We start from the raw sequence: 26,957 nt of genomic DNA, 5'->3' as shown, positions 1-26,957 counted from the left end.
AGGATTTCACTTAAGATAATGTACATAAATAAAAAGAAAAAAAAATTACTGATGTAGTGGCAGAGGTTGATGGAATCTAATTGGAGAAGCAAATTAATAAGAAAAAATAATTCTATGGTATTTTTGTGCTGGGCTGTATAGACAGTTCAGCACTTAAATCACTAATCAGACAAGAAGTGGCTGACCTAGGAAAGGAGCAATCTTGCGTCTCAGATGGATGGGAAGTTTTAAAACATCTGCTCAAAGGAAAGTTTAAAAGATACAAAACATGCAGAAGAACATTTTGGGTTTCAATTAAGCTTATAGCTTGTATGGAAACAGTCCCTATTACAGATTAGCAATATAGTTTGCTTAATTGGAAGCTACTTTGTAATATATTGGTTTTATTTTTGACCTGAAAATATTTTTCAGCAAATAGAACTACAATATATTTTTGTGTGCATGTGTGTTAGTATTTAGGTGAAATTTTTATTCCTTTAATCTCTTTAAAAAGCAGACAAAATTGTCTTTGTGTAGTTGTGCTTGAGTATCTAAGTGCCACCTGTCTGCTTCAAGGGTTGTGATGACACTTGTGTTCAAAATATGAGGCCCTGACATAACTTATCTGTGGTCTGATTCTGCCAATCTCCGTCATGCTCACTGCCTTTTTGGAGGCTGGTTTGTATTTCTTCACCTTGAGAAACCAGTGTTGTACATGTGAAATGTCTCCAGAAGAAAGATTGTAAAGTAATCTGTGGAACGAAATGGGGTCAGAAGAGGAACATCTTATTTATAGCTCATTAGCTTGCCCTGGGAACTCAGCAAGTTCTTCCATCCATTTAATGGGCAAGTAAGGAGGAGGTATGTGTGTTTCTGCCTTTTCTCCCACTGTACACAAACACCAAAGGTAGTGGTCCGAATCACAGACCACCTGGGCACTAGGACCAGGTCTCTCCTGAATGAGTAATGGATCTGATCAGGTCTACCTGCACGTGTGGAGGGATTGCTTTGTGAATGTGGATGTGACAAACCCACCTTGAACTTCACACTATAAATTGAAGCTGCAGCCTGTAGAATGAAAGATCCTCAGGTGCAGGGGCTGAGGAAACAGGTCTCTTGTACCTAATTTAACTCTGAAATTGATCCTAGAAAGGATATGAAAGACCTCCTGACTGGGATTGCACACAAACTGGAAAAAACTGTAAGATCTTGAAGACTATTTTGTGTGTTTACTTTGGTGATCCAGAGTGAGGTTCAGGAACCTGTATTTAAATACCTAGCTAACTTACCTGGTTTTTCAGAAACACTAACCAGCAGTGGTGGCTTCTTTCAGTGGGAGCCTGAGGTCCTTTATCCTCAGGCTTTTTATTTTACAGTGGGAACCTAAAGACTACATTTTACATCTGACAAATTAGATGTATTGTCTGATTTTTAATTAGACTTCCACAAAATGTTTTACATATTTAATTCACAATGATTTACCCTCTGAGTAAAGTGCAACTGGCCATAATGCTGAAGATAAGAGTTTGGTAAATGTATGTCCTCCATCCATCATCTTGAACACAGCAAGCATTGCAATAGTACATTAGGAGACCATTTAGTTCCCAATCCATACCATTGATCGGAGGACTTGAAAGTGTTACAGTCCTGTCTGGGAAATCTTTAATTTCCAGTGTGACTTAAAGTCTGTGATTTTAGCTCAAGACGTTTCTGATTCAGTTGCTGTTGTGTTGATGAGATGGTGCCAGGTACGCTCTGCAGCACTGAGGAAATAACAGGTGGGTCCTAATGTTATATCCATGCTTGAAGCGTCTGTAAAGTACATATATTCACATTTTTTATACGTATTTCAACTCTTACTTATCTGGACCTTTAAACATTTGTGGTGTTCCAGTTGTCAAAACATCATGTGAGCAGTAGTGAGAAAAGTGGAAGGAAATCTTCCCATTGGTAGCCAGATGAAAAGACTAGTTGAAATTAAATCGTTGAAGTGTTAGCTTTCTTCTATGTATGTGCACCACTCATTTACACAAAGAGGTTGTGGCATTTATAATGGGAAACAACTACTTGCTTGATGGCTGGAATGAATTAACTTAAAACATGCTATTTCCATTTCCCTGTTGGGTTTTGGGATATTTTGGGGGGGGGGGGCGGGGGGGATTGAGGGGGTTGGTGTTTTTCTTTATTATTATTATTTTTAATCCAAATTTCTGGCAAAACTGTTCTAAACTTCCTGGAAGGTCAGCATGACTGTTTGAAATTGCCAGAGTCTTGTGATGCTGAAAGAGCTATTTAGAGTTTGGGGTTTTTAAAAGGCACTTCAACCCTTCATACCATATTTAGGACTGGGTTAATTTTTATCCTTCAGTCCTTTCACATTACACAGCAATTCAGAATGACATTGACAATGGAGGCAGTTATAAAACATTTGTGTGAATGGTGTAAATTGACGTTTTTACAAATGGACGTTTATACAAATGCCCATTGGACATGAAAGTCAAATCTTGTCTTATTTGAGCTCATTAGGAGATTTATTGTTCTTTAAATGGGATGGAATCTCTCTTCCAAAATTTAATTTTAGTATTGGATCCTTTGCTCCAGTTCTTTAGTGCTAAAAGCCGGATAATCTTGTGAAAGGGTTATTTCTTTTCTCTCTTTCACTCAGTACAACAGCACAGGGGCAGTGAAGGAAAATTTGAAACCATAAGAACTCTGCTACAGTACATATAAGTGGATATTTATTAGACACAGTCACTTTCTGTCCCAAAGTCTCCCCTCTGAATGAGCTTGGCAGGAACTGTACTTTGGCTTTTATTATTTCTCCAGCTTGTTATGAATTTCTCCCATATGTTAACACAGACATGTGTGCATCAACTGTAACTACTGTGTACCCAAGTCCAGAAAACCAGAGAAAGGCAACCATCTCAGTGTCTGGTTTGGGGGGAATTTTTATAAAGAAAAAATGAATTTTCCAGCTGAAGTTTGCAACAGTTACCACTATTTGATTAGTTGTGGTGGAGACCTATAATTAGCTCTTATTTAAGAAGACATATGGCTGCAACAGATGGTAAAGGAAAAAAAGCAAGTTAGATAAACAGGGTTATTTGCACAAGATTTTCTGGTATCCTTTGGTTATATTTTGCAGTATGGTGCTTGGGTTCTAGCAAGACGGCATACTGTTTATTCGAGGAATGCCCACAAGTCTCAATTTTCTCTAAAAAATAGCAAAATTAGTATGGCCTGCAAGCGTTTTAGCATTTTGGCAATAGCAGAAGAGACTAGATGACAAGGAAACTTAGAAATGAGAAAACCCATACCTGTTTTGTAGGGACTCTGAACAAGAGCCAACTCTCCATATGAGGCTAGTGGGAACTTCAGATGCTGAAGACCAAGAGGCAGGACAGCCCAAAGTATGTGCCTGGATGGGAGAGGGAGGTAGTCAACCACTAGATCAATTTGGGTTATGTTAATGACAGTACAAGCCAGGACAATGTGTGCTGTAGAGATCACTCAGATTTCAGATACGTGATCTACAGCTATTGCAGACTGAGATTTTAAAGACAACACTATCTATACCCATTTATTATTGTCCTCCCTGTTCACCTATGTTAATAGACTATGTGGTTGCTCTCAATCCGCTTCAAGGCAAGGACATCTAGCTCAGTTTAGACTGCCTTCTGCTGTGATTTACCAACAGTTGACTTTCCGCTGAAGCAGATTAGGAAAGATCACATGAACTGCTGACACAACTTGTCTGTGTGGGTAGTAACATAAGGTTTGGGGGTAGGAAGGTTTCAAAATGCTCACAGATCTTTCTTAAGTGAGTACGTTGCAATGCCCTTCATCTGTCTGTGCATGAGTGACCTATCTACATTCAAAGGTGTCATATGTCTCTGAGATTTTCTTGTGTGAGAACCCAAGTATAGAGGCTATGAGATGCTTCTTATGGCTCTGAATTAATCTGAAATATAAATGTTTAAGTGTACACTGTTATTCATAAAGAAATATTTACAGTAAAGGTCTGTTTACAACTGCAGCATCTTGATTTCCCTGCACTATTGAAAAGCATTTCTTTCATTAAAACAAAACATAACAGAACCCTGCTTTCCCATTTATCTGAACAGCAGCATAATAATACTGCTTCTCTCAGACAGAAAGAGAGATTAGAGAAGTTGCCAGCAGTTGAATAATTATCTTGTTTCCAGTGCTATAGTTGTAAAGGAATCAAAGAGGCTAGATCTGGTTAGATCTGTTTTCTATATGGATTTTTTCCTGACTGTATAATCACTCCCTGTTCATTTTAGACCTCTCACACAATGCTCAATAAACCATAGAGAGATAGTTCTGGAGAAAGCAGGATGTAAACCTGAGGTCATCCTTCTGAAAGGCCATATTCCCTGGAGTTGTAATTTTATATTTAGAATTAAAAAATATTACTTTCTTTGTTCTCTGCCTTACATGGGGAATCGGAAGCAATGTAATCTCTCCACAGCAGAGCATCAGGACTGAGTCGTCACATTTCCTCCTTCCTTATTTTGAAAAAGTAGTAATTAACTTTGCTTCTCTGGGCTACTGAATAGAGAACAGAGTCAGAGTAAATCTTACCTCTGCTCTTTCTTTGCCAAACCCAGAAGTTGAAGTATACTCAAAGCAGAGGTAACAGGGGGATATAACTATGATGTTTTCCCATGTAATTCTCAGCAAAGCTGTAGCCAAGTCCGACCAGTCTAACAGAAAAGTTCCATAGGAGAAAATTTGCTGTGAAGGAGGTTTTAGTGTGTTTCCTTTGGAGAACAGTTTTTCACATTTCATTTAAGTCTCACACTCCTTGTTGTGAAGGGAAATCTAACATTATTTAAAGTCATTTTTAGCAAGGTAATTGATTTTAAAATAAACCAAGGAGCTAATTCCAAGGCTTTCTTGATGCTTCTGGTACCTGTTGGAAGCAGAGTTAAAAAGTAATGTAAAGTCACGCAATGATGATCATGCTCGCTGTGCATGGCCTCTGTAGTACTACAGCTGAGAGCCTTTTCCTTTCTAACTGTTGTTTTTTCTTCAGAATCTCTCTAAAACATACCGCCTTTCAGTCATGGCTTTGAAGGTACCCTCCTATTGTAGAAACATTACGCAGAACTCATGCAACAGTTCTGAGTTAGGGGTTGTGAGATTAGGCATTTACCTGTTTTAAAGCCCTGAAAAAATAAATACGAACAAAACTCCAGCATTTTTCAAAGTTCAGATTGTGCCAATACTCTTGGGCAGATCTGGGTCTCAGACTGGGCTGCCTACCATCCTTGAAAAGGTTTGTTGGTTAACATTTATTCCAGTCTTCTTTGACATTTATAGACATCAGGAGGAAGCACAGTTGAAAATGTAATTATGGAAAGAATCTAGCTGTTGAGATTGGAACATGCTAATCACTTACACGCCAAGCAGATTGCAGAGGGTATAAAAACTGGCCAATCCTATTGCTTTGCAAACAGCAAGGGTTCATATGACTTAGGTAGCTCTAGGGAAATCATTCATCATCAAGTCTCAGCTACACCAGACATTGCCATTTCAAAGTCTCTCCTTGACAGAAATCAGAGGTTGAGATATGCGCGTGTCATTGTCAGTTGATTCTGCCAAGGTGAGTTCATTGTTTGTTTGCTCTGTGGAAATGTTATTGACATAGAACAACTACAAAACTTCTCAAACCATTTTTATAGAGGTTTAAAAAAAGTGAGTAAAGGATGGTTCAAATAAAGGGGATTTAAAGGGAAAAAGTAAGATAATTTAGGCATGGTGAAAGCAAAGGAAGGATCCTACAAAAGTTCAGAGTTGAAAAATTAAGATTTTGGGATATTTGGACAGTTGGGATAATTGGCCAGTGGAGTTTGGGAGAAGGAATGCTGATCTGTCAGGTGTGTATATTATGATCTTAGAAAAGTCAGGGCAACTGCTCTGACCTGCAGAATAATATCAACATTTTTAATTACTTTTTGCTAGAAATGTCTTCCTCTCCTCACATGAATAGAAGTGGTGTGAGGGTGCTGCCAGGGGAAATGACACAAATGAGAACATTTGAAAATCAGGAAAACTTAGGTTCCTGTCACAGCCTTCCACCAGCTGAGGGATGCTGCCAGCCTGGCCTGGCAATACTCTCAGTTGATGTACCAGTGGGTCCTTCAAGTAGAAGGGCAAGCTTCTGTTCTGGCACAACACACCCCTTCAAAACACAGAGTAGCACATCAGTCAGATAAAGTTGATTTCATTATCAACTTTATCAAATTATACCTACTACCAGCAGCAAAACTATAGTTAAGTGAGTTTGACTAGATGTCACGTGTCTCTGTAGGAGGCTATGGTTTCTGGTGGTGTCCTTCAGGTTCCAGTGCTTTTTCTTGAAGGTGTTAAACCAGAATTTCTTATCCATTGCTTACTTCTTTCTACTTTCCTATCTCAACTCTCATTACATGCTCTGAGGCATTATGCAAAAATGAACTGTTTTCTCTTCTCTGCTCTGCTCTGCTCCTTTTCTATATATTTCTTTCCTTTTCAATTCTAATTCTAATTCTAATTCTAATTCTAATTCTAATTCTAATTCTAATTCTAATTCTAATTCTAATTCTAATTCTAATTCTAATTCTAATTCTAATTCTAATTCTAATTCTAATTCTAATTCTAATTTGTATTGCATTGCATTGTATTGTATTGTATCGTATCCTGTCTTGTCCTGTCCTATCCTATCCTATCCTATCCTATCCTATCCTATCCTATCCTATCCTATCCTATCCTATCCTATTCTTCAGGGGCTTTTGCACATATGCCACAGACACACAACACCCACTCCCACCAGTGCCTTCCTACTGGCAGTAGTTGTCAGAACAAAATAGTTTCTATTCTCACTAAATTAGGCTGAGGATAAGTAACAAATCTGTTTACAGGTCACCTATCCATCAGTTCCTTCCTCTTAAGACTATCTGGGCAGATGTTTTCAGGGGCCTTTAGGATCTAAATAGCAAAGCCTCACTCTGATTCTTTAAAGGGGTGAGTAATAGGACCTGATGGAATGGCAGGAATATGTGCCAGAGGAGGTTTAGGTTGGGTATTAGGAAAAGGTTCTTCACATAGAGGGTGGTGGAGCCCTGGAACAGGCTCCCCAGGGAGGCATCACGGCACCAAGGCTGGCGATATTCAAGAAGCACTTGGACAAGGCCCTCAGAGACATGGTATGAATTTGGAGTTGTCCTGTGCAGGGACAGGAGTTGGACTTGATCCCTGAGGGTTCCTTCCAACTCAGGACATTCTATGATTCTATGATTGTTTCCCTTCCTTTTTTTAAAATACCATTACTCAATAACCTGCAAAGGGATTGCTCTGGGTGGTGGTTGGATGGCAGTATATTTCCTATGGAAAGAACAGAAAGAGAGCGATGCATCAACAGGCTTTTCTCATTCTCTGAAATGAATGGTTGTGGAGCACAACCCTCCTGTTCATGCTTGTGATGAATGATAGATGTTACAGCCCTGAGAGCTCTTTCACTTTCCTGATAATTTGAAGACATATTCAACCCAAAGAAGATAAGCAGTAATTGGAATAGCCACTTAGGAAAAGGAGACAGGAAAATAAGATTCCTTCTAGCTTAGGGGACACTGCAAGTGACACAAATAAATCTCCTAGCAGGGAAATTCACTACCACAAAGTTAGACTTTCCTTGTTGAGTTCACCAAAGCTCAAGCCTTTGAGACTGTGGAATAAAGAGCTAGATGCAGGTTAATACAGTCTTAACTCCAGCTCTCACCAGGGAGTGAGAGCTCCCAGCAGTTTCCACACATTATGTCTGGCCTCCTTGCATTGCATGTGACTGCTGAGCAGTGCAGGCATAGCTTAGAGCTGTTTGCGTAACCAAGGTTATGCTAGAAAGAGATTTGGCAATGCCTATAGTGTCAAGCTTCTCTCACACACCATCCTGTGCTTTGTGCTGAAAGACAGAGGTACTTGTGTGAATATGGGGGTACATCTGCTATGTCTCCTGCCAGCAACCATCTCTGAACGTGTCAGCCATGGCAAAAGCCAACCTTATTGACACTGTGTAGAGACACTTGAGTGTTAGAAGGTATCCCAGGAACAAGTAAAAGTTACCAGGATGATAATGTTTTCATGGAGTATGCTTAGTATACTAAGGAAGAGTATGTCTGGTGCAGGTACCAATTCTTGTTAGTGAAAGAAGCTGGAGCACAGTCATACAGCCTGGTCCCTGTCTGTACCTTAAAGCACAGAATACATCAGTGAGTGCTGCTGCCTGAAGGACAATATCTATGTAGATGTTGTTCCCCTTTTCTCTGAGAGGCAGGATGTCTGCATTGCTGTCAGCATTACTAAGACATATTCATGCTGCCAAGCGCTCCTCTCAGAAGACTCCTGCCACAGCCTTATGTCATACTTTAGGAGGGAAAGAAGCAGGCTGCGGCCATTGAAATAGGCAGGGATGGGTTGTGTTTAGGAAAAGATCAGGCACTCATCTGCTGTAGTTCTTTGCTAGATCTCTGCAAAGGTAGATCCCCCTGCTTAAAACGGAGCAATTTTTGGCCCTCTAGTATCGTACTCATTCACACCGATTTGATACAACCCTAAGCGTTGTAGCATGTCTTTGACTTCGACCTTTCCAACAAAAGAAATTACTCTTTATGCCACCTTGCAAATCTAGCTCCTAAAGCAATTACACACGAGGAGTGGTCTGCGCAGAAGTGTGTTTGAAGAGAAAATTACATTAAACTTTCCAACTAGAAAAATACCAGTATATCAATATCCAAATCAAATAACATAAAGCTTCCTTCATCTGCCAGCTAGAAATAAGAATGCATTATACCTCTAATATGATTTTTACAGTGTCTATAATATGATGAGTTTTAAATTAAAATAAATATGAGGTGCATGCATTAGAAGAGCTAATCAGGCTGAAACATTCTAGCCTAACTGGTGTAGCACAAGGAAATAAATGTGTATTTATCTAGGCTGTCAGGACTTATGCATAACCATTGTGCAGGATATGTGATGGAAAGACAATAACAAGGTGAAACACTTAGGCTGTTCCTGGGTGTGCTTGGTAAATGTCAGTAACAGGAGAATTATTTGAATGTAGTCTGGATGACAGCACTATGGTCCTTCTAATTAATTAGCTCAAGTCTTATTGGTCTTATTGGTATTTAATCAACTCTTCCTCCTGCCCCATATGAAAGACAAAGGTACTTCTTTGTCTACACTATTCCAGTTCCAGCAGACTGGCGCCACAATAACTAATCATTATAATGACAAAACTCCATTCATTTGTCTACAGAGGCCTTTAGTGCTTTTCTTTTTTTTAAAGTCCTTTCTCTTATTTTTTTTTTTCCCTAACAAAACTTTACCTCAGGAAATCTTTAGTCTTCTGTCAGTCTGGACTCACTGACTTTTGATTGCAAATTATCTATGATTCTTGCACTGAAAAGCAAAGCAGTAGCTTTAGCACAGCAGAACAGGCCTGTCCTGATTTGAAACTCTTGACAAACCAGCAGTCCCTAAGACTTTCTGACCTGGACTTTTATCTTGCCACAGCTCATGGACTCAAAACAACTCTGCAAAGGCCCAAATTCCCAGAAATACCTTCTGAAAAACTATTCTTTGTAAAAGGCATATGGCTGCTGGCTTCCTGATGATCACAGATCTGTCTCTTTTTGAAGCACTGATACTGGTACACCTTTTTTAAGCACACCTGGTCAGGAAAGTTCCAAAATACCATTTGCTAAAGGGCTATATTTCAAAAGCTCAGATTCCTACGACACTCGGTGCTGGAGAGGGACGAAACTAACTCTGAGTAAATTTTGCAAGAAGTTTTTTTCTCAGGGGCTATGGAATTGGAATTAGCAAGGGATTCTGATTAACAGCCAAGAAACAGCTTGAAAGTACCTAACTCAAGTGCCCAGTTGTTCATTAAATAGTCACACAGTCATCGCAGGCTTCTCTGGAAGGAATTCACTGTAGTAAATATTGTTGCCTCCAATGTGGGTTTGTACAGCTAAGTAAGTCACACTGTTCTCCTGTTAGTGAAACAAGAATTACTCAATAAGCAATAGACTTCAACCAAAATTTGCCTCAGTCTAAAGCATGCACTTTTTTTTTTTTTCAGATGAATGATGTCTTAAATTCCATAGGCTCCATTGTACCCAAACCAAAATGCATATGCTGGAGGCACCTAAAACTTAGGAAGGAAAAATTCCACCTGAGTTTCAATGAAGTTCATTTGAGATGATGTGATACATCAGCACACAGATGAACCTACTGACTGTCTGAATTCAATGTGGAGAAGTTTAGGGTTTTGGTTCTTGAGTTCCTCAGATTAATCCCCATTGTATGGGTCAGACTGGGAGCTCTTACATGGGTCAGGGGCCTGAAGGGTTACACAGGACTTTTGGCATCTTGAAAAAATGGCTACTTTTTTCTTTTTCTGTATTTTAACTTCAGATGCCTCTGCACTTCCAGGCTCTACATTCGAGACCTGCTATTAGTTATTGTCCCCCTCCCAGATAGTAACTTCTGCAGCACCAGAGATGACAAGAAAACTCTCAATTCTGAAAGATGCCCATTGCAGATAAAAGATGAAATTTGACAGGTTAACACCCACAGTCCTCATGGTGCTGGGTAGCAAACCTCCCTAGAAGATATTTGACATTTTATCTTTCATTAGAAATAAAGTTAATAGGGTAAGTGCTGTCACAGGGTCAGCTATTCTCATGTTGAAATCCAGCCTGCCTATAGTTTAGCATTTATTTTCTTTAAATACCATGTTTGGGGACCTCCAACCCACAATAACAATCTGCTCCATTACCACTAATTATTGAGAATGCAAGTGTTTAATTACAAGTACACAAGATCTAATAAAACTGGCCTAGATAACCTGAAGTAAAAATGTGGGAGAAAAATAACCTCCCTGCAGAAATCACACCAGGGATCTGTCTGTGTTTTGTGCAGGTGATTCCAGCCTTTGCTCAGCCTGCGTTCATGAAAACAACGTTTACAGCAGAATATTTCAGATTTTGTACAGAAACGAAGAGATCATTCTTAATGAATCAATGAACTTCAGAGTGCACCTGCTTCTGGATGGTGAAAGGGTGAGTTGTCTTGAGATGCACATAAAAGCCTCTTACCGAACTTTAGGTCTCCTTTGCACAGATCTCTCCATATGAGAAGTTGTCATGGGTCCCTGTGCTGTCACAGGTCTCATCAATGTGGCTGGTAGAGGTAAAGGCATGACCAAATACCAACACCTGCATTAGAATGAGATCAGCTGTCCTGTACCCATCACTACATATGCCAACAAGGGTGCCTGGGGTGATTTTTTTATTTGTAAATGCAAACACTATAAATATCTTCATTACGTCAAATAGATCCTCTGCACTGTGCTTGTTATGAAGAGTAGTCTATACTTTGGCTTTCCGGTGGAATAAGACGTTGACATATACTGGTAAATCAATATATCAGAAACTCAAGTGTATCAACCATAATTTGTCATTTGTGCACTAGATCACTCATTCTACATATCTGTGTAGACCAACCTCACCTAAGAAAGCCAGAAATCTGCATCTTACTTGGACCAGCTTCTACTCCTACCATCCATTACTGTTATCTTCTTCTCCTCCTCTTTCCTTGTGACTGTTTTTTGCTACAGCAATGACAATACTGTGACCAGGCTACCGGTCCCTTTCCACCACTCAGAGGTCTCCTCACCCTTCTCCTTAGTGCTTCAGATTACATGAGTGCATGGCAGAGTTGCTGGAGCTTACCCTCTCTATAGTCCACGCACAACCTCTTTGCTTTCTGTCATGTCTCAGCTAGAGTGGTTTCATACTGAGCTCCTCCTCGCCACTCAGCATCCACTCCTTCAGCCAACGTGAGCACGTGCACAAGGGAAGTACATGATCTGAACCACCCATCTTGTAGGATACCTTTAGCTTACTCTTAATGATGTGAAACTAATGTCTTTCAGTGATAATTCCTGTTCTCATGAACTACAAGAGAGGAGCAATCTTAGGGTACGGAGAGTACTGTTTTACTGGACTCTTAAATAGAAAGGGGAGAAAATGTCACGGTGGATTGGCACTCAAGCCTGGCCCAAAGTGTCACTGCTGTGCTTTGCCAGCACAAGGACTGTTACAAAATATATGGCATATTGGTACTTGTTCTCATTGATAATGAGAGCACACAGGACATCAGCTGTTTTTGCAAAATCAGCATGCCATCAAAATTTGTTATGCAGCCAGTGTGAATCAAATGCTGTGTGCTGAACTTGGGGCCAGAGGTTCTCACCTGTCCTTCCTTGTATAACTTTGTATTTGAGCATGAAGAGATTTAAAATTCCTGTTTTGTCTGATTTCAACCCATATATACGTGGGTTATATATAGTTCTAAATTAAAACATCTGGAGAACCTAATTTAAGCTCATTTCACATGCTTCCCTTTAACTCCCACTTTTTTCTTGATGTTTTGGTTTGGTTGGTTTGTTTTGTGTGGTTGGTTTGTTTGTTTGTTTGGTAGGTTGGTTTGTTCCTCCATAGAATTGCTGTTCTGTGTTTATATGAAAAATTACTGAATGCAAGTTTATCAATATTTGTTAGGAAAATGTTCCAACATGCTTAATTGAATATTAATTTTATCCTTCCTCAGTGGAACATCTCTGATTAAAAGTCCCTCCCCTCAAATTATAGCAATTTCCACTGCATTGAGCAGGGATGATTTCTGATGATTTTTGCATTGATATTCCAGAAAGTTGTGCACCCCACAAAATGAAGGAAAAAGAAAAGATCCCGCAAGATTCCTCACAGCTAAACCTCATTCTGGCTCTTGATGTGCTGTGTGCTTCACACTTGTCTTTTCGTAAGAGGTCCCTTGGGAAAAGGAGAGTTGCCCGATTCTTTATTTACAGAATGGTTTTGTACAGAGAAAACTTCATTACCTCTGGCGAAGTTGCTTTGGTTTTTCAGGGGTGTAGAATAAAAGGATAAACAGGTCTGTTGGTCCCACATCAGTTGCTGAAAAGACTCTAAAGAATCAAACGCAAAAAATAAAGGTCTGTAAAACATTTTGCGTGTTGAGCACATTAGCACGATTCACTTCTGCCTGATGCTCCCAGGTGTCTTTTTTCTGCTTTGATGTCTTGCCCTCCACAAATTTACATATTTGATATAGATATAGGAGAGACCAAGGTGTGCCAACCTACTATAGACACAATTATTGTTCAGAGAAGGTTTTGTATCTCTGTTATCTCTGTTGCATGTGATCCTTGCAATGCGGTGTTAGCAAAACACCTAGAGATTTGTAAAATGTTTTATGTATTATCTCTGTTCATAACTTGTTAACACACAAGATATGCAAATCCTTTTTGTGCCAATTGTGTGTCATGGTGGAGATTTTTGATTGAGGGTGAAGAACCTATTCACTGCTTTTTCTGTAAATGGAAGTTATGATAAATGGACAAGGAAGTTGGACCAGGTAATGGAAGCGCTGAGTTCTCACGCTCCATGTAGTTTCTGCTGTCAGAGTTGGAATTATGAAATGTTAAGCAAGCAGTATGCTTCCTCCTCATGGTGTTAGGGTAGTTTTGTTGATGAGATAAGTTGCTGAGATAGACTTAGTACGAAAAACCCCAAACAACAAAACCCAATGTTCATGTCCAGATTAGATTATTTGCTACTGTTTTGGGTTTGGTTTTTTTAAAGTTTTTTTTTTTTCCTTGTTTTCCCCTTCACTTGCATAACCCTAAATAAGCTTAAATACGGAAATACATCTTTTGTCTCATTAAATGGAAGAAGCCTCAATTATCCACCTAAAAGTGGCACTGAGCATACTTTTCACCATGTAAATGGTGCTTTAAGACTCGCTGGTTTATTAGATACTTTTTTCTATATTATCCCAAAATGTAGCATCCTTTGAATTCATAGGAAACCATAGTGCAGGGCTGAGGCAGCCTTTAGTGTTACAAAGAAGTCCAATATATTTTCATAAGCTTTTGCTTTCATTCTTATTAAAGAAGGAGCTCTGCCTCTTTCATCAAGCCATAAAACAGGTAACTTGTCTGCCTCCTTGCTTGCTGGCTCCATTCAGGGACAATTTAGTAGCTGAGAGGGGACAAACTGAGGTATGCTGGGATATCACAGTATATTAGATTTTGTACTTTCCAGAGAAATTTTAAGTAAGATGGGATATCCAGATTATTCAGTCTGACATTCTGGCTAAGTGGTTAGATATTATGGACATACATCACAAGAATGCTGGAAACTTCAGTTATAAGTACTATTGCAGCTCTTAAAAGCTAAACCAAAGATGTAAATGTGGACTTGAAAAATTAGAATTCAAAACTGAAATGCTGCACTTCATTCCAGGCCAGTTCAACAGAAATCAGAGTACTTTGCTTTGTATATACATTTAATTGTATAAATACTTTCACTTCTTAGATATAAATACCTTCTGTTGTACAGATTCTGAATATTGTTCAATAAAATTCATTTCCCTGTCAGTGCAGTCTTTTGGCAATAGAGGCAGAGGTCAGAAAACAGCCTGAACTCTGCACAGCACCTTCTGGAAAATTGTATGTGCTCCCAGACAAATATGGGGTCTTTTTGCACAAGCTATGAGGCCCAAGGTGGGAGCACTAGGGAAAATGTAGGCACACCCCAGCAATGGAGAACGGGATAATGAATTTGCAGACTTTATTGTCCAGAAGTCACAAGATGATTTTACAAGAAAATGCAGAGTAATATTAAATCGATGCAAACAATGAAGAATTAATCAAATCAGAATGACAACATTAATTTCAGCCTTGCTTGATTTTGGCGGGGGACAAATGAAATGCATGTACTATTTCAAATAAAGTTTTCAAAATTTCTGTTCAGATTGGCCTTTACTTATTTTATTTTTGACTGGGGACAAGATCAGCACGTAAAATACAATATTATTTCCCAGAGGTCAGACATTCGGAATTTCCTTTACTTTTGTTTGGGTGTATGGAATATAACAGAACAGCATAATATGCCTTGTTTAATATGAATGTGTTTGCACAAACACAGATCTTTATATTTGCTTTCATGAGTTGTGATTTTAATCAATAACACAGCTGCAGGGTCAAAGAACTTTATAAAAAACACTGGAAAACACAGAGTACCTGGGAGAATACTGCTTGGCTTAGCCAGTCAAAAACTAGTTATATTCCACAGAAATTTCCAGTTTAATTTCTTAAGTAAGTTGGTATGAAATTTTAAAGCTTTTCTTCAGGTGAGGGGAAAAAAACTGATAGTCTATCAAACTTTTGGAAAAATATACAGTCTGTAAATGATAACTGTGGAAAACACCACAATAGTCACAGTAGTGCTAAAAGAAGCAGCCAATATTTCATTTAACGACAATATTATTTCATACGGGAAACTGAGGAATGATAGAAATTTCAGTGCCTCTTCTGTGTGAGTTATGGAAAGGCCATTTAGTTTTCTCCCATGTAAAGTATCTTATGCACCTGTGGTTCTAATAAGTGAAAAAAGTAAAACACAGATCAGTCCAGCAGATGTCAAAGCTGTAGAGTTACTTGTGTCATGTAATTACTGTATGTTATTCTGTTGTGCCTCAACCTATGTGTAAGCCTTTTATTGATATTTTCTCACGGAGTCTAGTAATTTTTTTATAACTGTCCAATTTTCACTTGTCTTAATATTTGCACCTCCAATATACAGTAGAAAATGTAAACTCTGTAGTGAAGGCCTTGATTTGATTTTATGTGGTTTTTTTCACTATTCTGAGCAGTCTGATTTCAATACAGTTTTGGGACTAAAAATATCCTATACTTGCACCATACTGCATGACCCCATGCAGTGATGAATACTTCTAAGTCTCTCAGACATCTGCTCATTGCCTCAAGGTGTTTTGAGCTAGTGTCACTACCTATTGAACACGTTTTAAACACAGGCTCAGATTTCAGTGACAGTTGCAGGTGCTCAGCAGTATTAGGCACAGGCCAAAATTTCATCCCCTCTGCTGGAGGATGAGTTTTGCTTTGTTTGAAGCACTGTACTTGAGCTGAATTTCTAGTTTAAATTCAGACTGTACCTTCAGTAATGATTATTTCCTTTGCAACTGTGATTTTTAGTGACAACAACTCATTACAAAAGAAAAAGTTTTTTTCTGAAAGACATACATCCAGGTGTTTTCAGACAAACACAAACAAGGAAGCATATTTTCAGTAAACAGAAGCTGGAATTTTCTCCTCACATCTCTGTGCCCGTGGTCATGCCAGAAGAAATTCCATATTACTTCTGAAGGGTTTAAATTTTATATCTTTGATAATTTTGTGAAAGTGCAATGAATCCTTGGTTCAATTTTCGTGCTTCAACAGAAAAAGCCACACTGTAGATGGAGTTTCAGCTTTGGAAAACCTAGCTAAACATGTTTTCTGTTATATATTTTCTGAATCCTGCCTGTCAGAGCAAGATAAATGCCTCTGACATTGCCTTCAGTGCATTTTTGGTATAGTCTGTTGTTAAGAGGGTGCTAATCAGCTGGACAAAGCAGAATTCATCTTGCTTAACTTAAGCCATCTAAAGTTCAAGTGTGTCTAACCAAAATATTTCTCTAAGTTCTACCTATTGTCAATGAAAAGATTCAAACATAAACAGAAACCAGGTGTCCTTTTCAGATGTGTACCTCAGGACAGGTCAACTCACTGTATGCATCTGCTTGTTGCTTTCCGTTGACAAAAGATGGAACCTAGATGTCTCACCTCACCTTTTTGTGGCAAAAACTGTGTCAAAAGAAGTTGTATTTATAATACTTTATCCCCAGTGAACAACTCCACTTTTCCACCTGCATTCCTGTGTGTCTCCTGTTGTACTCTGGTACACAAGAAAGGATGCTTAAACTCAGAGAAAAAGATCAGTTTTGTAATAAAATGAGTGATTTTTTTGGTTCATATTTACATTTAGGTTGATAGAAATAAAAACTTTTTTAATTCTACTAAACCTATGCTTCTGGGGAAGAAAAAACTTTCCAAAGGAGTGAAGGAGAAAGTACTGGGCAGCTTAATCCTTCTTCCATACTAATTTACTTATTTCCATTGATTATACTTGCTTTAAATATGCCAAGCTGGGATGTGTTATCCAATGTAGTCCTTTCCAGGTTAAGGTAATGAACAGACAGCTTCTTTCATGTACTGTTTCAGAAAATCCAATTAAAGTATCTTATTGACAATAAAAGAAGGGTAATCTTGCTGGTGGTACCTATCAGAAAAAGGTACCAATGAGCCATCTTATGATCAAGCATGATATCTTCAGTGTATTTGGCAAGCTGAATCCTACCATGTATAAACATGTCCAGTGCCTTGCAACAAGGTAAACAGTTAAAGTTCCGTTAATTGAAGCTTTAAAACAATAAAAGCCTTTGAATCTTGCAAAGAAAATGGTCTAGATGAGAATCAATTATAAACATCCTCCATGAATCTATCAAGGGCCAGAAAGAGTGACTGGGAGGCAGGAAAGCTTCAGTTTGCTGAGAAAAAAACTAACAGGTTAATGAAAGATCAGAAATCATCAGAATTATTTGAACCATTTCTGGTTGTTTTAAGCTGTAAATTTTGAACCTTTCATTAGCTACAAGCAGGTACTCATAAGGATTCATGGTTATTTGTCAACCAAGAAACCCTAGTTCTTGTTATCATTCAGCTGACAAGATAACCCAAACAAATACTCACTCAATGAAGGAACTTGGCTTCAGAAATACTCCACTGACTTTCAGTCTGCAAAGAGCAAGTATCCAGCAAATGCAGTGCTCTACACACTCTGGTTGCTCTTGTCTGGAGTGATTTTTTTTACATGACAGGACACCCAGGAGCAGATAACACCTCTGACTGCTCTGGTTTTGTCTGACTCCTCCAGCAATTACCTTGACTTGCTGTCGCATTGCTCCTTTCTGCCACTGTGGCGGGGTGTTGCTATTGCTGCGTATTTATGCCTTTGCTCGTATCAGACAAGCCCATCCACCTTTGCCTTCAGTGCTGTAGGTGCCAATTTATAAAGGTAACCTGCCTTTCTCTTTTTGTAGGTGGAAGATGCATTGAGTGAGGCAGATTTTCAGCTCAAGTTGGACCTGCACTTTACTGATAGCGAACAACAGTAAGTGCTGTTTTAAAGCTCAGTTGGTAATGCAGGCATTTGTTCAACTGGGAAATCGCTCTGATGAAGCAAGAGTCCTTTGGAAAAAGGAATAGCTTTGATTAGTCTTTCTTTTGCCTCAATGCTGAAGTCTCTCTGTTTCTCCTCTCTGTATTGGAAGAGTGTCTCTCATACACCTCTTTAAAGGAACAATATTTTCTCTCCTTTAAGTGTGAGGTTTTCAAAGGTGTTAAGTGTTCCTCTGTCTCTGCAACTGTTAAAGTCAAGGGGAATATCATCACTGACCTCCATGTGAGCAGGGGCTGTGGTTCAGGAATGCATTTATCCCAGGAGACAACGAAGTATTTTCTGGCTGAAGATGAGTGTATGAACATGCCAACTGCTTTTCTTCTGTAAAGAACCAAAGCTGTCTCTATATTTCAGGAGGAGTCTCCCCATTGACTTTGATCTCTTCCCACTGCATTTGATTCCATAATCTTAGGTGAAGTGGGGGTAGCATCCGTTCCTGAGACATAGCAGAAAATGTGATCCCAGGCATTATTTAGCACTTCTGTATCCCAGAAAAGGCTTCCAATGACTTCAGCAGCATTTATGGGGGGGTGGGAAGGGAAGCAGAGAAATTTTCTGAGCTGTGTTTCATGCTAGGACTGTCCCCATATGATTTTATTCATTTGCATGGGGCACACAAATGAATCTTAAGAACATGTTTCCTTTATCTTCAAGACACAAAAGGTGAAAACTTGTTCTCTCAGGCAGGTGGGACTGGACCGTCAGTCATCAGCTGTGATGCCAATGGGTCTACAAGAGAGAAAAACCAAACATTTAGTGGTAGCCAAGAGTAAAAATCCTGAAGCTTTCACGTTATGAAATTGTGCTCTAACACATACATTTAATTTCTGTTATCATTTGAATGAATAATCTGATTTAATATAAACAAAAGCAGTTATTTTTATAAAAGGATATTCTGCAAATCTCATCAAAACATTTCTTGTGACTAACCATGCAACATACTCAACCATTTCATCACAGATTTTCTTAGCTCTAGGAAACAGTTGGTTTCAGAAGGGTCTTTAATGCTAAAACAATTCATAGAATCATAGAATCCTAGAACGGTTTGGGCTGGAAGGGACCTTAAAGATCATCTAGTTCCAACCCCTCTGCCATGGTCAGGGACACTTTCCACTAGACCACATTGCCCAAAGCCCCATCCACCCTGGCCTTGAACACTTCTAGGGTCAGGACATCCACATCCACGGCTTCCCTGGGCAATGTGTTCCAGTGCCTCACCACCCTCATAGTGAAGAATTTCTTCCTTATATTGAACCTAAATCTACCCTCTTTCAGTTTAAAGCCATTAATTCTTCTTTAGACGTGCGTTTCACTTGCATTGGGAAGATGTGGTTAGGCATGCTCCAGGTTTACATCTCAGTCTCCTGTCCAATAGGTGACTCAGATGTTATGTGGTTGACTCCACACTAGGAAAGTTATTTTGGAATAGTTATAATCAAGCTTTAAATTAAAATATTGGGGTTTATTTACTGGAAAAAGGAGAAGCTAGTCCAACTTGTGTTGTCCTTCTGCTGTTACTTCACTTTTTTTTTTTTTTGCCTCTTGACAAAAGTTTTTTCTGATCCACTATCGGGAAAGGTACTCTGAATATTTTCAGCTCTCTCTGACACAAGACTGCTTCTAACTCTCACCGATTGCCTAAGTTGATTTTTCTTACATTGAAAATCACAAGAAGTGAGCTGTCCTGGCTGTTAACACTCAAATAATCTGGGCAGTTTGCTAAATGCATTTCCTTCTGCTGCTCAGTTCTTGATGTCTGTAGAACTAGTGCATAGGTGAACATCAAGGACTATCACCAGGGGAAACTGGAATCACCTCTATTTTAATTTATACAGTATATTTATAGATCTCTCTATGCCTGTTATTTATTTTTTTATTTATGTGTATACATATATGTGTATGTATATTTATATTTATGTTAATGTTTATGTTTATGTTTATGTTTATGCTAGGCACAAGTACAACACAAGATACTCATCAATTATGTAAACCCTTATGAAGCTGGAGAGTGATAAAAATTTGCCTCAAGCCATCTCCCAGTCTCCTGCCTGTGGCATGTTACAGGCTGTGGCAGCTCAAGCTTTCACTAACCCTTGTAAACCTCTTTCTCTTCCAGACTGAGAGATGTTCCAGCGATCCCCATGATCAGCAGCCGTACACTGTGTCTTCACTTCCACCCCCAGAGAGGTCTGCACCACCATGTTCCTGTCATGTTTGACTATTTCCACCTGTCAGTGATATCCGTCACGGTGCATGCGTCACTGGTAGCATTACACCAGCCTCTGATCAGGTAAAGGACACAGAAATGCCTGTTGAAAGGCAGAGGAGATTCCTCTTGAGTTCATTTGCTTAGTGTATAGGAGAAGTGGAGAGGATAGTTTAATTTGAAGTTTTTTAGTCCTGGGTTAGGATCCTGGAGATTGCGGTTTAGAACCAGCCCCTGACTCAGGATCCTCCCCTTGATAAGATGTTAGGGGTCTGATGAAAAACTAAGAAAATCTTTGGGAAGAGGTTCAGAAATTTTGATCAGCCTTGATCTCTCTATTCCCCATCTGTAACAGAAGGAAAGTGAAAATTTTCTTCTCCTTAGCTGTATTTCCTCTTTAATCTAAAAGCAACTAAGAGCATTTACATTTTTTCCCCTGTTGTTTTGCAAAGCCTTTAGGACAGTTGGACTCTAATCTCATCTGTGGCCTCTGTGCATTAGCATAATTCATAATATGGCTAGAAGGAGGTATGCATGAGTCAGTGCTGGATAAGAGTCTCTTGAATTTTCCCTTTGCAGCATCATCTGATTTAACCATGCAGCAGTATAATACTAGCTGCCATGGGGTCTAGGTGTGATTTGTGTTATCTCATTCATAATGACAAGAAGATAATTCAGAACTCCTTCAAATAAAACAGGGCTGGAGGTCAATATCCTCTAATATTTAGAGCAAGCGAGGGGAAGCAAAGGTCTTTCTGGCAATTTACTTTGTGTCCAATCTTGTCATTGCATGAGATAAAAGAGTGGTGAGAGGGAGAGAGCCTTTGGTCCTGAAGCAAAATGCAGTGTTCAGCATTGTTCAGCTTCCCTTACTCCAGCAAGGCCTTGCTGTTTACCAAATGACCAGGAGACACTCAGGTTTGTCAGATATTGTGCAAAGAAAGGGCACTGTGTTAGAAAGAAAAGATGAACATGTAGACTTTTTTCCCTCAGGTTTCATGTTTTGACTTAATACATCTTTGCTTCAGTTCCCCATTTGTATAAAGGCATTGCTTGTACCTGCTGCCATAGAATGAGTTAAGATTGTAAGCGCTTGAGTTGTGACAGTGATGCGAGTTGTATTAGTAGATCAGACTGACATCTCTGTCTTTTCTTCTGCTGCTGAGATACAGGTAACTACTGTATTTCTCTTCTGCTGTGTGTTGACTTTTTAAATGTGAATTAGATTGTAACAGACTGCTTCTAAGCAGATAATTTTGCTCAGATAATTTCCCTATTGTTCTACTATATAAAAGGATGAAAGAACAATAGTTATCAGGCTTAATGACTGTTTTCAGTGCTTTATTATCCTCTAATGAACAGGGCTGCAGAGACTTGTTACTGTTATTAGGCATAAATCGCATGATGAGCACCGTTCCATAGTCAGATTATTATAGTTTTTAAAATATGATTTTGTGGACATTTATGAAGTATGTCGTGTTTTTACTTAATGCAGTGGAATGAAGATTTTTGACAACACAATATAGAGTCTCATTTGTTTAAGCCAGTAAAATAATTTTAAAGTATGATACTGAGGATTTATCTTCTTGATAAATATTCAAAACCTGAGGAGTTTTTAGATCATGCGTTCTCTAGATATAAATCAGAGTGAAGACACTAATGTAAAAGGAATGCCAGTTCCAAGCGCTCTGAAACAAAACCAGCCAACCGAATCTTACTTGCTTTTCTCCCAGCTCAGAGCTTTCCTGCTTATCACTTATCATTGGAATTTTCTAGGAATATAGAAAAAAAGGTTTACTTGTAAAATCAGATTTTTATTTTTGTAACCCAATAGAACCTGAATGACTGGAAAGTCTTTTTTGTCACATTGTAAAAAAAACCTGAACGCAAGATAGTTACGTTGTCTGAGAAAAATATCTATGCAGTATTTCACTTTAGTTTGCTACCTTAAACTGTCCCATCATAGCACATACTTTACATGTATATGCACGTTATTTCTACACCTATGTATACACTTAACTCTAAAGCAGTAACAGTTCTAGACCTGCCTTGGAAATAAAGATCTCACATTATGTAAAATTGAAATTCACTGCTGTCCTGAAGTTGTCCTGGAAAACAACTTTGCCTGAAGCACAGCTATCTGCTTATATATGCCCTGTGGACTCAGCTTTTCATATTTTCTTAGATCTGTTGGCAAATTAGATACTCTTCCCCAATGTCCTTCCCTGTTCTATGTATTTAAACAGTGAAAGTGGTAGGGAAAGCAGCAAGACTGACTCAGGCTTTTCCCTGCAGGGTAATGTACACCCACAAATAGCTGCTGTTGGGCAAACCTTGCCAGGGTCCCTTCATTAGCTCCTGTTTTTGACAAGTGAACATTTTGATATTGATATTTGTCCTGGTTAATAATTCTTATACAATAAATATTACATTAGGTTTGATACTTTGAAACCCTTGCCTCTTACCAAACTGAGAATGAGTGAAATTTGTGTTTCTGGGATCCTTTGCAGGATTCTGGATGGAAATTTTGTAATCTGAAACACTCACCTGTGCCTTCGCCTGCAACCAAACCTTTCTGCCAGGCACAGCAGGACATTGTCACACCACTGCTTGCAAACCAGAGCCACTGCAGACCCCAAGCCCCTTGGCCTCCGGCAGTGACATCTGCTGTGCGGGTCAGTGGTGTCGGCACTGAGTGCTTTTGGCAGCTGCAGATCACAAAGCAGGATTTTCAAACTTACGGAGTGTGGGAGAAAGAGGAGAATTTAGATCAGGAGTTGGCTGGCACATCTCTTCTAACACCATAGAAATGACAGTTCTCTTTGGAAAGTAAATGGCTTGCCTCTGGCAACCTCATTTTATCCAGGATGACAGAAGATGACCCCAGCAAGACTGTCAAAAGATGAACAGAAAAAGTGAATGATGTTCAGGCTTTTGAATGCTCCCCTGCTGAATGCACTGGCCTCCACAACTGCTTAAATACATTTTTTATCCTCTTACCTAAGCTCCAGAGGCTAAATGTAAGTAGAGAGTTGTAGGAGGAAGGTGAGGAGGAGTTAGGGCTTTTGCACCCCAGTGTTCTGTTTTGTCTTTTGTATATATCAGTTTGGTTTCTGGCCTGAGACTTTGACTTCTTTAGCTCCCTGTCACTTTCTTTGCTGCTGGTCCAGTCTGTAAGTGGAATCAGCAGTTATTAGCCCAGCATCAGCTGTTAGAAACAGCGCTTTGCTCCAGCATAGTTCAGACTTCAAGAAGTATTTCTGCTGTTCCCAAAGGGACACATCCACCTCTCTGGCATGCAGGTCTGCTTGGTCTTAGGCATGCTGCAAGCTCCGTGCCTTTCTTATATTGGGCTCTTCTAGGAAGCAAACCGCAAGAAGCATGGTTGCCTGCTTCATTAATTCCATAGACTTCTGCACCACTCCTTCCAGAGCCGAGTTAGCATATGCTACTGCTTATAAACAAAAATACAGCTTGTAAATTATCTCTGAAAGAAGTACCCAAATACATATATTCACACACACACACACACACGCACACATATTTTCCCACACTGAATACATTGCACTATATGTTGTATTTCTTGTTAAGTAGCATGGAAAATCGAACCTGATTGGCATGTCTTCTACTGAAAGTTTATCCAGTGACTTCAGATGATTTTTACTTTCCTCCCCTGAAAGCTTTCTGGAAATGTAAGAGCTGTGTTTCAGCACTAGACTGCTACTATCTGTACCAGTCTCCCCAAAGCCATGTTTTCTCTGAGGACTGCACAGAATCCAGACCACCTGATGGCCATAGCATCTGCAGTCTTACTCTGGCTCTTGGGCTTCAGCTAAAAACCTCTGCAACTTGAATGAAGAAAAGAAAAAAAAAAGTAAAATAAAAAAGCAAGGCTTGAAATTGCTGCTAATAAGCAAGATTCTTCATCACAGGCAACTGGTAAACCTGTTTTCTCTTGTTTGCACAAGAAGGGGTTTTAATTTCCTCAGGTTTCTGGATTCTCTTCAGCTTTCTTTTCTCTTCCCCACTTTCATACATACTTTCAGGATTTTACTTGTTAGTATTGAATGCTTAATTTCCCACATCCAAATTACTGTATGAGAAACAAGAAATCTTGGTGGCATCTGAGGTGGAGAAATAATATAATACACATTTTGCAAGTGGAGAAACCAAGACACAGATACTGAATTTTTCAGTGCCTTGAGCTTACTCTGTTTTGGGAAGAGGAAACAGAATCAAAGGCAGAACGGATATTTAAAGGTTTCAGCCCTGACCTAGTTCTGCTGTGCTCCACTGCACTGAGGAATCAGGCCAACCCTGGCCATCCTCGAGCAATTTCATCTTGCATAAAATCTTTTATTCCCAGGCATCCTCCTGTTCCTCGAAAGCACGCCTGTAAGTGCATACATGCACGACAGGCTGTATGTGATACACTGCACTAACCTGCACACCTTGAATCTGGGTGTGGATTATGCAGGTCAATTTTTCTACAATTTTAAGTGTAGCTGACAACTACTTATGGGCAGCTTATATCTGAAACTGCCACAGATGTAATCCTGCGTAGCGAAGTTCGTGACTTATATTTCCCACTCCATCTCATTTGCAAATAAATTAATCTGTAGAAAGAAAATGGAATATTAATGCAGTAAAGAGCTATTGCTTCCATATTATGTTTGTTAAAAGAACATATACATAAAACAACAACTGTAAATATCCACATATTATTCTCAAAACCAAATAACAGATCATCCACGTACCCTATGGCCACATGCCAGCAGTAATTTGCCAAAAGCTATATTAATGTTTTGAGTTAAAACAGTGAGGCAAATCAGTGTTGTGCACTGCATCTTTCCTGATCTGTGGGAGTTAGAAGGAAGTTCCTGGTGAAATGTAAACAGTGCTCTCAGTGGAGTATGTGGGGGTTTGATTCTGGAGTGTTTTTTCTATGGGACTTACTTATCTTTTTCATTTTTAAAATCAGTAAGATTTTATGCATAAGGGACTGAGGGAAAAAGAAGTGATTTCTCCATAGGATCTGGCCTAAATGGGATGCAAGTTCATTTCCTGAACATCCATTCCTGGTTCAGTCATAAGTTTATAATTTCTTGTCATTAGAAATGTGAATATTGTGGGGATATTTTTTTGTTTGGTTTGGTTTTGGCATTTTATTTGTGTGGGTTCTTTTGTTTGTTTGTTTGGGGTTTTTTGTTTGGGTTTTTTTTGGTTTGGTTTGGGTTTTTTTTTCATGGTTTTGTTTGTTTTGTTTTTGTTTTTTACAGTTTAACCATTTCATTTACTCCAAAATAATTTTTCCTCAAGCAAGATTCAGAAGATGCCAATCTGTTAGATTTTTGCCTCATTCTGCTGAAATTTACAATTCATGAAGAAACAAAGCTTTTCTTCCAAAAAGAAAAAATAATCTTCATTTTGAAAAAAGTGAATGAAAAATTTTAAAAATTTATTTCATTTTGGGGCAGTTTAATCGCAAGAGGAGTATTATATTTTACTGAACTGGCCTAAAGCATTTATTCTGAATTACTTCAGAAACACCACTGAATTAACATTTATGAAGGCCAATCCATATCTTATGCTATGGAACTGCCATCTGGTTTATATGTTAAAGAATTGTCCACAGAAGGTAAAAAACCAGGGAATGGTTAATATTTTGTGCTGTAAAAAACTAAAAGGTGCCACATTCAATTCTCCAACAGCAGGTTCAAAACAAACAGAAAGTGCAGCATATATATATATTATATATATGCAATTGATTTCAAAATAGGTTACAGAGGACAAAAGTAAAAATGAAAAAAGCGTGGACACAAATTCATGGAAGATAACCATGAGTGATGGAAATAATTGCCTGAATATAACCTCTGAGTCAGAAAGTTCTTAAATTTTGATTGCTGGTGTCTTGCAGGCAATACCATAGGAAATATCTGGGGTTTCAAGGCAGCTTACTAGACTGTCTATCAATGGCTGCTATAAGAACTATGGGACTCCTCTGAAGGATACAGGCCATGGATAAAGTCATGAAAAGAACAGTTCAAAAATAAAAGCAAAAATAAATTGTTTCTTTCGCTGAAAATATCAATATTCTGCACATTTGTTCATTCTCTTTGACACATACACACTACCTCTTTTGACATTTTTCATTCTGACACCAAATAAAAGCTACGGTTTACATACAGGATGAGGAACTAAATGTTAAAATTAAATCAATGCTGTTAAAACATAGTCCAAACGGACACATAAATAACCAAGGTTCAAGATTCACACAAATGAGCATGGCTGCATGAATAACAGGAAAAAATAAATTCAGAAAACAAAATTTGATGTAGCAAATTAACCTGTTATTGTTAATAAAAATTGTCTTCAAGTATTATGTGCTTCAGAGAGCATTAGAGGAACCTCCACATTTTGCAAACCTTCCAGTTAAACTTTCACTAACAGACAGATGACATTTTGGCAGGTTTCCCAAAAAAGGTTTTTGTTTCAGTGTTATGTGAAATCAATTTCCATAAAACCAACAGATTAAA

The 26,957-nt window shown here is 38.8% G+C and overlaps 1 protein-coding gene across 1 annotated transcript in view; it reads left to right on the top strand.

The window, feature by feature from the left end:
- Nucleotides 1-26,957, top strand: part of FAM135B (family with sequence similarity 135 member B) — a 150,721-nt gene that overhangs the window by 62,220 nt on the left and 61,544 nt on the right. Inside the window, exons 3-5 of the mRNA XM_075085887.1 lie at nucleotides 10,969-11,108; nucleotides 18,076-18,146; nucleotides 20,332-20,505. Coding sequence (XP_074941988.1) covers nucleotides 10,969-11,108; nucleotides 18,076-18,146; nucleotides 20,332-20,505 — 385 coding nt within the window. The remainder of the gene's footprint in view (nucleotides 1-10,968; nucleotides 11,109-18,075; nucleotides 18,147-20,331; nucleotides 20,506-26,957) is intronic.

This window comes from Phalacrocorax aristotelis, chromosome 2, assembly GCF_949628215.1.
Source record: "Phalacrocorax aristotelis chromosome 2, bGulAri2.1, whole genome shotgun sequence".
NCBI lineage: Eukaryota > Metazoa > Chordata > Aves > Suliformes > Phalacrocoracidae > Phalacrocorax > Phalacrocorax aristotelis.
Note: the sequence above shows the minus strand (reverse complement) of the source record. Positions and strands in the feature narration are given on the sequence as shown.